Source organism: Acomys minous, assembly GCF_964271855.1.
Source record: "Acomys minous genome assembly, chromosome: 4".
NCBI classification, from domain to species: domain Eukaryota; kingdom Metazoa; phylum Chordata; class Mammalia; order Rodentia; family Muridae; genus Acomys; species Acomys minous.
This window is the reverse complement of record NC_140486.1, coordinates 43,921,250-43,933,311: the sequence shown is the minus strand read 5'-3', so window position 1 is coordinate 43,933,311 and position 12,062 is coordinate 43,921,250. Positions and strand designations below refer to the sequence as shown.

Sequence of the window (12,062 nt, the reverse complement as noted above, 5' to 3'; positions counted from 1 at the left end):
CGTCACATCACACAACTCCACACACCACACACACATGCCCTGCCTTGTCACATCACACAACTCCACACACCACACACACATGCCCTGCCTTGTCATATCATACAACTCCACACATTACACACATGCCGCGCCTTATCACATCACACAATACAACTCCACACACCACACACGTTCCGCCTCATCATATCACACAATAAAAGACAAATTTTACACCAATGGAAAATAATCCAATTCTTTTTTCTGAGACAGGATCGCACTGTGTATCCTAGGCTGGTCTCTAGATTGGCCTCAAACTTTTGGTCATCCTACTTCAGTCTCCCAAATGCTGGGACTATAGACATGTGACGCCAAGCCCAGACTCAGTCACTTTTAATTACAATTTAAAAAAAAAAGAAGGCCACCAAGATGGCTCAATAGGCACAAGCCTGATGACCTGACAGCTGTCCTCTGAAGTACATGCATGTGCATATAAACACATAAATAACGAATAAAAGTGATTAAAAATTATTTTAAAAGAAAAGTGCTAAAGATATAATTCAGTAGGAGACCTCTTGCCTAGCATATACAGAAACCTGTATACAAAACTGCAAAGAAATGAATTTTTAAAAATTTAAATGAGAAGGCCACACACTTGTAATTCTATCAGTTAGGAAGCAGAGGCAGAATTGCCACAAGTTTAAAGTCAGTCTGGTCTACATAAGGAGTTCTAAGTTACCTAGGGCTTCACACACAAAGCAAAGGGGAAGGAAAGTCATAGACAGCGTGACCGGCCTCTCATCTTCCTGGCAGGACCAGGTCAGAGTGATGGCTACTTTTCATTAATTTGACTGCATTAAGATCAAGGAAGCACAGATCTGGTTATGTTTGCAAGAGCATCTCCAAAGAGGTTTAACTTAGGAGAGAAGACCTACTGTGAATGTGAGGCACCACGCCATGGACTAGGGTCCCAGACTGACTAGGAAGGAGAAGAGGAAGACAGCTGGGCACCAGTGTCCTGCCTTCTGATTCCTGACAGCAAATGTACTGTGACCAGCACTTCAAGACCCCATGGCAGCAGCAGAGGGCTGCCCTCGCTATCAGGCTTTGCCATCATGGACTACATATACCCTCAAGCTGGGAGCCAAAAACCAACCCTTCCTCTCTTAAGCTGTTACTTGTCAGGTCTCTTTTCATAGCCACAAGAAAAGCAGCTAATACACTGGGCCCTGGAAAGGGAAGCCACAGCACTCAGGCAGCAGACGCAGGCAGGTCTCCCTGGGTTTCAGCCAGCCTAGCTGCCATGTAAGACTCTGCGGAGACTGAAACGGACATTTATGTTGAATTTAATCACAGAACATATATCTTAATCTAGAGCAGAAATTGAGGTTATTTATGGATTTTGCCTGGATAAACACTGTTTGAAAGAAAAAATTATTAGCTTTGGTGTCAGATGTTTTGATTTCTAAATGGCTTGAAATTTTCCAGCTAAACAAACTTTACAAGTTACTTAACCTTTGTGAACCTCCATTTCATTATGGAATAATGATAATGGTACTTACATTGAAAATTGTAAAAAGATTAAAAAGCTAATGCCTGGAAAGCACTCAAAACTCTTATTCTATTTCTCCTCTTTCCCTAGGAAGAGACCCAGATGGACAGTTTAGTCTAGAATACTAAAGAGTATTCTAATTCTGAATTATCTCTAAGAGACATAACTCATTTATTGTAAAATTTAGAACCAGTATACCAGGATTCTGAAAAAATGTCTAATTCACTGTACTGACGACACTGAAAGAGAATCTCCTTGGCACTTATGTGACACAGCAAAGTTACCTAGCTACCTAGCCCCAAACAAGCCCAAAAGAATCTAGGTTTCCAGTTCTGGGCCAATTCTTCTCCCATGGTGTTACACTGCTGTCCTTAAGCAAGTCTTCTCTGTGCCCACTTACAACTAACGCGTCAATACAGGCGCTAACACTAAGTGGGAGTTTCAAGGAAACCATTTTACCTTTGATTCCTCGGTCCATTTTCATCAAGCGTCTGATTATAGAGTCACAGCTATCTCCTTGCCTGATATCGATTTTGGCTGAGAAGTGGCCATTGGATGGCTGTGGATTTACTAGGGAAACTGGCACACCAGGCTAGGAGAGCAAAAATGTAAGTTATGATGTATCAAACTTGAATAGTGCCAAAAACAAGGGTAATCTCTACTATACTTCAATACTCACTAAAAGCATTTCTAATTCTGTGTTGTAAAATCATGACCAAGGTACAGTCAAATATGAAACAGTGTAAAAACTGTGTAAGTTCATGTTTTCACCCACATGCCTTGGTAAAGCAGATTACAACTGCATGTATCAATGCTGATGACAGACTATAAGAATAGCAGTATTTTTTCTTCAACAACTACCATATTTGTTCAACTTTTATACTACAGGTCAGGCACGGAAGACACACTTTCTAGACATGACTTCCGTATCACCAAAGAGATTATTACAGCTGCATAAAGAACTTCATTTACTCATTGCTGCCATCCAAGTGGCTGCACTTTTGCTAGCCACACTGTGAGACAATGAGAGAATCTTTACAAGATGAGAAACTCAGAAGGTCTCCATAACTGATTACCTTTCTCTTTCAAAACAAAGCACCGTGGCCAAAGAAACAACATTCCTAAGTTGTCTAGTAGGACAGTATGGAGTCATAAATGTAGTCCAAATATGAAATGATTCTTGGAGGCTAAACAGAATGTGTAAGACCTTTATACTTATACCAATAATGACCAAAAAGGTAGGGCACAATTCCACAGTAATTAAGATGATGCATCTGCCTGGCTTACACAAAAAAGCAAACAGCCTTGCATAACAGTTAAATAGTCAGAATGGGACATTTGAAAGCTTTGTCACTATTTAAAAGTCATAGACACATCTAGTTTCTTTTAAGAAAAACCAGGTCCAGAACATCTTACTTTGTTTTTTAAAACTACAAATACTAATACTGCATAGGAATAAAGTAGGGGATGGCCAGCATGGCACAACCCAGACCATTAGGACACCTCAAGTCTTGCCTAGGCCTAAGAGGCAATGATTCAATGTAGCTCCTTCAACTTACTTCTGTTCTGAAGACATTAAGCGGCTTCCCGGGACAGCAATCTTCCCTGACTTTATCTTCAGCTTCAGAGGCAAACTTGACTTCTATATGTTCCAGCTAAGTGGATGGAACCAGAAGTTGTCAGTAGCACTTAACACAACCACCTCATCTCATTAAAAGCAAACTGGTTTTTCCACTTAATATGAAATGATCTATACAACTGTACTGTTTTCCTTATAAATGTTAAGTGAAATCTACAATGTTATCAACATTCATCCTAGCTGTCTCATGCCATGGCTCCTTATACAGTCGTGGGTGGTCCTCTCTATTTCAGAGTCTGGTGTCTACCTGCCTTCCACCTAAACAAGTTACATAAGTAGAAGGCAAGTTCAGTAACCTAACATGTGCAGATCCCAGTACATGCCTCTGCCCTGTGCCTACTGTCCACATGGAAGACCCAAGCAGAGTCTCTGTATATAGATGAGCCTTTAGAGATAGACATAAGACAGATGTCTATTAATCTTTGACCTCATAATCAACAGGCTTAGCAAGCAGGAGGCTGTGGGGTCAATGACCAGCACCAAATGCACAGTACTAATGAATAAAACAGCTTGTCATGTAGAAGTCTCCTTATCTCTGTGTTCCATGACAGAGTTCTCAGTCACTGTAAACCTGCGTGGGTTTTGTGCCTTCTTATCCTTACAGCCACATTCTGAGTCTTCTACCAGTACTCTAAAGCAACTTAGTTTCCCTTTTGCCTGGGCTAAGGGAAAGCATTCTTGGACTCTGTGTAAGTTGTGACTGAGACTGCACCTACATTTCAGTCTACATATTACAATTAAGCCAATTCTGTGACTCTGAGGGCTGAGGGTGGGACAATTCAGAATGCAGCATGACAGGAAAATTTTTAAGGCATCTAAATACAAAGTGTCACTCTGGTTTGGGGGCTTTGGGTTTTTTTTATTTTGTTTGAGTCTGTGCCCACTAGGAATTCTCTTGACTGATTTAAAGACAATTTAGGGAGAATCCCAAGGCCACACTGACCATGTTTTAATGTATAAGGTAACTGATAAATGAATAAGGTAAGAAATCTGTAACTTTTATATCCATTCATCTGCTTTCATCTCAAAAACATTTATTAATTATTCATTTGGTAAAATTACTAAACATAGAAGAAGTTTATGAAAAATATCCTAGCTATAGATTAGACGGTGCTTTTTATGGAAACCACAGTAATTAACTACAATCCCTGGCCCTCTTACCTCAAGAGAATTCGTTAGGTAGACTATATTCTCCATAAGTACTGCCTGCTCATCAAATTCCAACTGTAAATCCAAGACTCGAGGCCCTTTCTTCTCCATGTTTTCCTAATAGACAAATGGTTTTGAAAAACAAAATCACATTAAAGACATGTTAAAAAATAATCTATTTTTCCTAGGTAACCATTCTCTCAATTGATAAAATCTTTACATTTCAGCAGGTAAAGGAAAGGCCTTTGACTCATGGTCTCTTTACCTGTGTTTGCTTGTTAATCAAATTACTTGCTCAGAATAATTGGCATTTACAATAAAATGAGATTTAAGGCAGTACTGAAAAGACTAGAGATGTGGAGTTTTCAGATGTTGAAAAATAAATGTGGATTTACAACTGTTTATTTAGATGATTTACTGTACAAATAAAAAAAATTTTAAAGTATTGAAAAAACTCCCTTGGAGAATTAACATAATAAAAATGGCCATCCTACCAAAAGCAATCTACAGATTCCATGCAATCCCTATCAAAATACCTACACAATTTTTTAAAGACATTGAAAGTTCAATTCTGAACTTCATATGGAAAAACAAAAAACCCAGAATAGCTAAAACAATCTTGTACAATAAAAGGTGTCCGGAGGAGTCTCCATACCTGATCTCAAACTGTACTATAAAGCAATAGTAATTAAAACAGCATGGTACTGGCACAGCAACAGGCTGGTTGATCAGTGAAATCAAATCGAAGACCCAGATATGAATCCACACACATATGGTCACTTGATTTTCGACAAAGAAGCCAAATCCATTCGATGGAAAAGGGATAGCATCTTCAACAAATGGTGCTGGTCTAACTGGATGTCTATGTGTAAAAAAATGCAACTGGACCCATATTTGTCACTTTGTACAAAACTCAAATCCAAGTGGATTAAAGACCTCAACATAAAACCAGAGACACTAAGTCACTTAGAAGAAAAAGTGGGGAAGAGCCTGGAACATATTGGCACAGGAGACAACTTCCTGAACAGAACACCAACAGCCCAAACATTAATGTCAACAATTAATAAATGGGACCTCATGAGGCTTGAGAAGCTTCTGTAAGGCAGGAGACACTGTCAAGAGAACAAAGGGACAGCCTACAGACTGGGAAAAGATCTTCACCAACCCTACATCTGACAAAGGTCTAATATCCAAAATATATAAAGAACTCAAGAAATTAAACACCACCAAACCAAATAACCCAATTGAGAAATGGGGCTTGGAACTAAACAGAGAATTCTCAACAGAGGAATATCAAATGGCTGAGAAACACTTAAAGAAATGCTCAACCTCCTTAATCACCAGGGAAATGCAAATCAAAACAACTCTGAGATTCCATCTTACACCCATCAGAATGGCTAAGATCAAAAATTCAAGCAACACCACATGCTGGCGAGGATGTGGGGAGAGAGGAACACTCCTTCATTGCTGGTGGGAATGCAAACTAGTACAACCACTTTGGAAATCTATCTGGTGCTATCTCAGAAAAATGGGAATAGGGCTTCCTCAAGACCCAGCTATTCCACTCCTTGGAATATACCCAGAAGATGCTCCAGCACACAACAAGAAAATTTGCTCAACCATGTTCATAGCAGCCTTATTCATAATAGCCAGAACATGGAAACAGCCTAAGTGTCCCTCAATAGAAGAATGGATAAAGAAACTGTGGTACATATACACTATGGAATACTATTCAGCTATTAAAAACAAGGAATTCCCGAAATTTGTGGATAAATGGATTGAGCTAGAAATGATCATAATGAGTGAGTTAACCCAGAAGCAGAAAGACTCAAATGGTATATACTCACTTATATCTGCATATTAGCCCAAGGGGCATGTCCCACAAAAGCCTTCACTTACCAGGAAACTGAGACAGAGGGGAGGACATTCTAGTGGGACTCTAGATGAGAGAATCATGGGAGAATGGCAAAGTAGAAGGATCCAGAGGGTCCTAGAAGCCTACAAGTAGAACATTATGATAGGCAGATTTGGGCACAGGGGTCCTGCTCAAACTAAGGCACCAGCCAAGGACAATACAGGCGGTAAACCTTAAACCCCTACCCAGATCTAGTCAATGGACAGAACACTCTCCACAGTAGAGTGGAGAGTGGGATATGACTTTCTCACATACTCTGGTGCCTCACCTTTGACCATGTCCCCTGGAGGGGGAGACATGGTGGCACTCAGAGGAAGGACAGCAGGTTACCAAGAAGAGACTTGATACCCTATGAACATATACAGGGGGAGGTAATCCCCCTCAGGAACAGTCATAGGGGAGGGGAATAAGGGGAAAATGGGAGGGAGAGAAGAATGGGAGGATACAAGGATGGGATAACCAGTGAGATGTAACAAGAATAAATTAATAAAGGAGAAAAAAATGAAGAAAAAAAAAAGAAAAAGAAAAAACTCCCTTGATCTAATTTTTTTAAATTTTATAAGATAGCAAATATTAAAATTCTCAAAGATATTCCTGCAAAGCTTACAGAAATCTGACACTGTCATTCTATATAGGTATTCAGATAATCTTGTGATATTCAACAAACAACTTCTTATTCTTAATTTTCTTCAACATTAAATATTGCTGCTGAAAGCATAACCTTAGTGGCCCAACTTCATAAGCACAGCTACAGCTGTGCAATATAGTGTGCTCCATTCATGGGACAGTGGCCCCACACTGTTCCACCTGTCCACTGCTTTACTTTACCATCTGCAGTAGGTCCGTGCCTTTGTATAAGGAGTGTCAGTTACTGACCCATGCATACTGCAGGTGCTCCTCACCTGCCCTTCTCTTGTGGGACACAGCACACCAGGCAGGTGCCAGTACTAGTCTTTGCTTCTCTACCTATAGAAGCACAACCCAAACAAACTCCCAGTGTTTATACAAATTATCCAGCCTTGGCTAGGGATGTCACATGGTGGCAGGATGCTTCCCTAACATTTGCAAAGCACTACATCGAAATGCTAATGGGGGGAGGGGGTGCAGGGGGGGGAGGGTCATCCAGTCTGTGGTACTCTGTTATAGCAGCAGAAAATGGAGTAAGACATCACCTATGTTCTGTCTCCTTTCCCATAAAAGTACTAGAAAGTCAATTTCTTTAGACGGCTCTCGTGTAAACCACATTGGTTTTCAAATTACTATGTAATTACTTGAAATTTTTATCCCCCTGCCTCCACTAACCATGTACTGGAATTATAGGTATGCAGCGAATCTGGTTTAATGTGGTGCTAGGGATCAGACCCAGAGCTTTGGGCATGCTAGGTCTACAAAGGGAGTTCCAGGACAGCAAGAACTACACAGAGAAACCCTCTCTGTGTAGTCTCAGACAGAGGAAAAAAAAAAAAAAGAGGCAGAGGCAGATCTCTGTGAGCTTGAGGACAACCTGATCTACAGCCAGGCATAGATGCGCACACCTTTAATCCCAGCACTTGGGAAGCAGAGGCAGGTGGATCACTGTGAGTTTAAGGCCAGCCTGGTCTACAAAGTGAGTCCAGGACAGCCAAGGCTACACAGAGAAACTGTCTCAAAAAACAAAAACAAACCAAACAACAACAACAACAACAAAAAACCTGATCTACATAGAGAGTTCCAGGCTAGCCAGGACTACATAATGAGACCTGTTTCAAAAAAATAATTAATTAATTAAAAAGAAAAGAAAAATCTGACACTGAGCTTAAAAGATCAATAGTCACAGATCTATCCACTAACCCAGCTCTAAGCAATATTACTGTAATTCATGCTGCTCAGCTAAGGCCATAGAAATGTACAAGCATGGTTCCAGTCCCAGGATCTACTGATGATACCCTAACATAAGCCAAAAGAATGCATTTCTTCCCCAAAATTGGAAAGGAAGGAACGCAGAGCATGGGAATAATTCGGTGCAGCCTCTAGGTTAACTTTCTTCTGGAATACTTATTTTCACATAGTCAGCAGTTCTACAGGTAAATTCAAAATCTGACCATTCCTGTCTCACAATCACTAACTGAAAAGTGCTACTGTAGCACGTCACTGAGGGAGACTGTGCCCAAGGCTTTTTGCTTTCCCTCTCCTGTCCTAGCTAACCATTTCTCAAGTGGCCGCAGCTGTCCAGTGTATATACCCACTTACCTTAATCATGGCGACAAATGGCATAACTTTCTTCATGTATTTCTTCAGTTCTGGTAAATTGCCTAGTTCACAGGCAATGACTTTGTTATCAGGCAATTTTCCACCATTGGCCTAAAAATAGGAGCAGGAGAGGGGTGTAAAGAGACTTATTTAAAATGTGATGAAAGACCACGGGTATGCCTGCAGGGACTACAGACACAGAGGGTGGCCTCGGCCAGCTGTTACAGAAGGGTGCTCAGCCTGGCAGCATCAAGTGAGAGTTCGGCTGCTGATGCAGAAAGGCCTTCCTCTCCGAACCAGAGATGCATGCTTGTCAGTCCAAATGAGAAACAGCGCGGTGCACTGAGTATTTATCTTCCTTAGTGAAGGCAGCCCTTCAGGGAGACACATTTACCTGGTAAAAGACTGACACAGTCTTATAAAGAGCTTGTCTTCAAGTCCAAAAAGCTTATCATTTCATTGGTCATATTAAAATGGAAGAGCAATGCATTTCCTTTTTTGTTTATAAAGGGGTTTATTGTTGTTCTGTAATACTGGGACGTGAACCCGAGTCCTCACCCATGCTAGGGGAGCTCCTACCTCTAAGCTTTGCCCCACCTCACACCCTGTAATACATATAACTACTTCCCCCCAACTGTGTGTGTGTGTGTGTGTGTGTGTGTGTGTGTGTGTGTGTGTGTGTGTACACCCATGGAGGTAAGGGGCTCCCCTGGAGCTAGCAGGCAGTTGTGAGCAGCCAGCCAAAGGTGCTAAGAACCAAATCTGGGTCCTTGGCAAAAGCCATCTCTCTAGCCCTAAAATATGATTACTTTGTTAGGGCTGGAGAGATGGGTCAGTGGTTAAGAGCACTGGCTGCTTTTCCAGAGGTTCTGAGTCCAGTGCCCAGGAATTACATGACAACTCACAACTATCTATAATGGGATCTGATGCCATCTTCTGGTGTGCAGGCATGCGTGCAGACAAGCCTTAAAATACAGCAGTAAATAAATCTTTATTTAAAAGAAAAGAAAAATATGCTCCTTTACAAATGTGAAAAAAAAAGACTGTCTAGAGTTTCTGATGCTAAAAATAGTATCATTTCTATCTACTCCAAAAAAAGAAGAAAAACAAACCATTTATCATATGTCACCAATGTATAGGCTCGTATATGGTGCACAGACATACACACATAGAGGTAACATATAGTTAAAATTATATACATATACAAACTTTAATCATACACATAAAATAATTAATTTTTTTTTAAGAAAAGTTAGAGCTGGGTGGTGGTGGCTCACATCTTTAATCCCAACACTCGGGAGGAAGGACTCTCTGTGAACTTGAGGTTTGTTTTGTCTACTAAACAAGCTCTTAGCTGGGCAGTACTACACAGTAAGACCCTGTCTCGAAAGCAACAACAAACAAACAAACAAAAAAGCAAAAGGTTAAAACTAAGTTTAAACATTGAGCCTCCTACAAACAGAACTATCTCATTTCACAGTCATCCTTAAGAGACTGTCCCATCAGCAATTACAAAATAAGCATCAATTTCTTAAACTGTAAAGAGCAAAGCTTCAATTTACTCCAAATGTTGTAAGAGCTGAGCTTCATAAATTCAATCACTGTTAAAGTCTGAATAAGTTCAAAAGGTAAATTCCATCCCTGTGCTTCGTCATTCTAACTATACATGCAAAGAAAAATTAATTACAAACAACTAAGCTTGCTACATTTTTTTTGTAAGACAGCTTCAGAAATGTTGAAAAGGGTAGCATTCCTCTCGGCATCCAGTATAAGCTACCAAGGACACCCTCTGCCTGGAGAGAATTGAAAAAGGCCACCTGCCTGCTCCCTCCCCATCACTGCTAACATTCTAAAACCAAAGCAAAAATAGCCTCAGCAGACAACAATACTGAGGGAAATCAACATCACCTCAAAGTGGCTTCGCAGGACCGACAAGGTGACATGCTGCCAGAGAGGGTAGTTCTTTGCCACATAGATGGTGCAGTGTGAGGGCCTCTGTGGTGGCTGCTTGTCAGTCTTCTGCACAGGAGAAAAGAAAAGCACAGGTTCTTGTGTGAACCAAAGATAAGAACACTCAGCTCCTAGACCATCACCCTTAACAGTTAGAACATATGTGCTCCAGACCTGTAACAGAACACATATGCTCCAGACCTGGAACAGTTAGAACATACGTGCTCCAGACCTGTAACAGAACACATATGGCTCCAGACCTGGAACAGTTAGAACATAGGTGCTCCAGACCTGTAACAGTTAGAACACATATGCTCCAGACATTTAACAGTTAGAACATATGTGCTCCAAACCTTTAACTATTAGAACACATATGTTCCAGACCTTTAAAAGTTAGAACATACATTCTCCAGACATTTAACATTATAACATACATGCTCCAGACCTGTTACAGAACATACATGTTCTAGACCCTTAACAGTTAGAACATACATGCTCCAGACTCTTAACAGATAGAACATACATGCTTCAGACCTCTAAGTTAGAATGTACACGCTTTGGAGCTGAATCCACAGTACACACAGCACTACCCATTTTAATCACTTAGTTTTCAGGAGTTTGCTATGTGACAACATATCCTAAAGAATGATCTTTTTTAAAAACTGTTTAAAAGATGACTTCACCTTCCCTTTAGGTGGCATCATGTAATTCTTAAGCCGTAATCTAAGGTCATGTGCTACTTCCATGAGGTACTGTGAGGAACGGATCAAGGATTCATCCACAGGACCTGCCACAGGCCATGAGGCATGCATAATTGAATCAGGCTGGAAAAAAAAAAAAGATTGAGTGAGATTAAACAACACTTGCTTTCCAGGCCTTGCTTACAGTTTTACACCACAGCTACCATCTGTAATCGAGTGCCCCAAGTTCAAACCTGACTACACATAGCACACTTCCACAGTCCCTGATCTAATGTTCCCTGGAACTCAAGCTGTGAAGTCTGACTCTACATTCTTAATTAGCATCCATTTGTACAAGCATATTAATACCCACACACATATGCTCACTTTCAAAGAAAATTATGTAATGCTAATTTGCCTAAATTTAATCATTATTATATAAATTATGCACGCTCTCCGCTTTTATCCTATTAATACATCCAGTATTAAAAGTATGGCTATTCAGCACCTAGATCACTAGAACATTTCTGCATGTGTTTATAGACTGAAAAACACAAATGCCTGGTTAAGGAGACTGGAAAGAAACACAAGACAGGCCAACCTACTGATCTGCAAGCCTAGGAGAAATAACTGAATTTATCTTCACACTATGAATGCTGACATAGCATCCTTGCTCTATACATAAGCCCTATATATGCTAGGAGTTTTACATAAAACAAGAACGTTTATATAAACATACCCTTATATTTTTGTTTATAAGCACTTTGCTCTGTTATTTATAGGTCTCTTTCTAAAATATTTCTACCCTTTTAACCACTGGAAGAACAATATTACACAAGCATTCAAATGTATATCTGAACATACTCAAACAGTAGAAAACATGCATAGTATCATATACAAATGTATATGTATATATACAACCACAAATATAGTATCTGTCCTGTACGGATCTTTCTTTCTTTTTATTATTAT

General features: G+C 40.2%; 1 protein-coding gene across 1 annotated transcript in view; it reads right to left on the bottom strand.

Moving 5' to 3' along the window:
- The window catches only part of LARS1 (leucyl-tRNA synthetase 1), a 57,484-nt gene that overhangs the window by 6,162 nt on the left and 39,260 nt on the right, over positions 1-12,062 (bottom strand). The window contains exons 26-31 of the mRNA XM_084778191.1: positions 11,094-11,234; positions 10,369-10,479; positions 8,461-8,571; positions 4,329-4,433; positions 3,088-3,183; positions 1,988-2,120 (exon numbers count right to left, since the gene is read on the bottom strand). Coding sequence (XP_084634317.1) covers positions 1,988-2,120; positions 3,088-3,183; positions 4,329-4,433; positions 8,461-8,571; positions 10,369-10,479; positions 11,094-11,234 — 697 coding nt within the window. The remainder of the gene's footprint in view (positions 1-1,987; positions 2,121-3,087; positions 3,184-4,328; positions 4,434-8,460; positions 8,572-10,368; positions 10,480-11,093; positions 11,235-12,062) is intronic.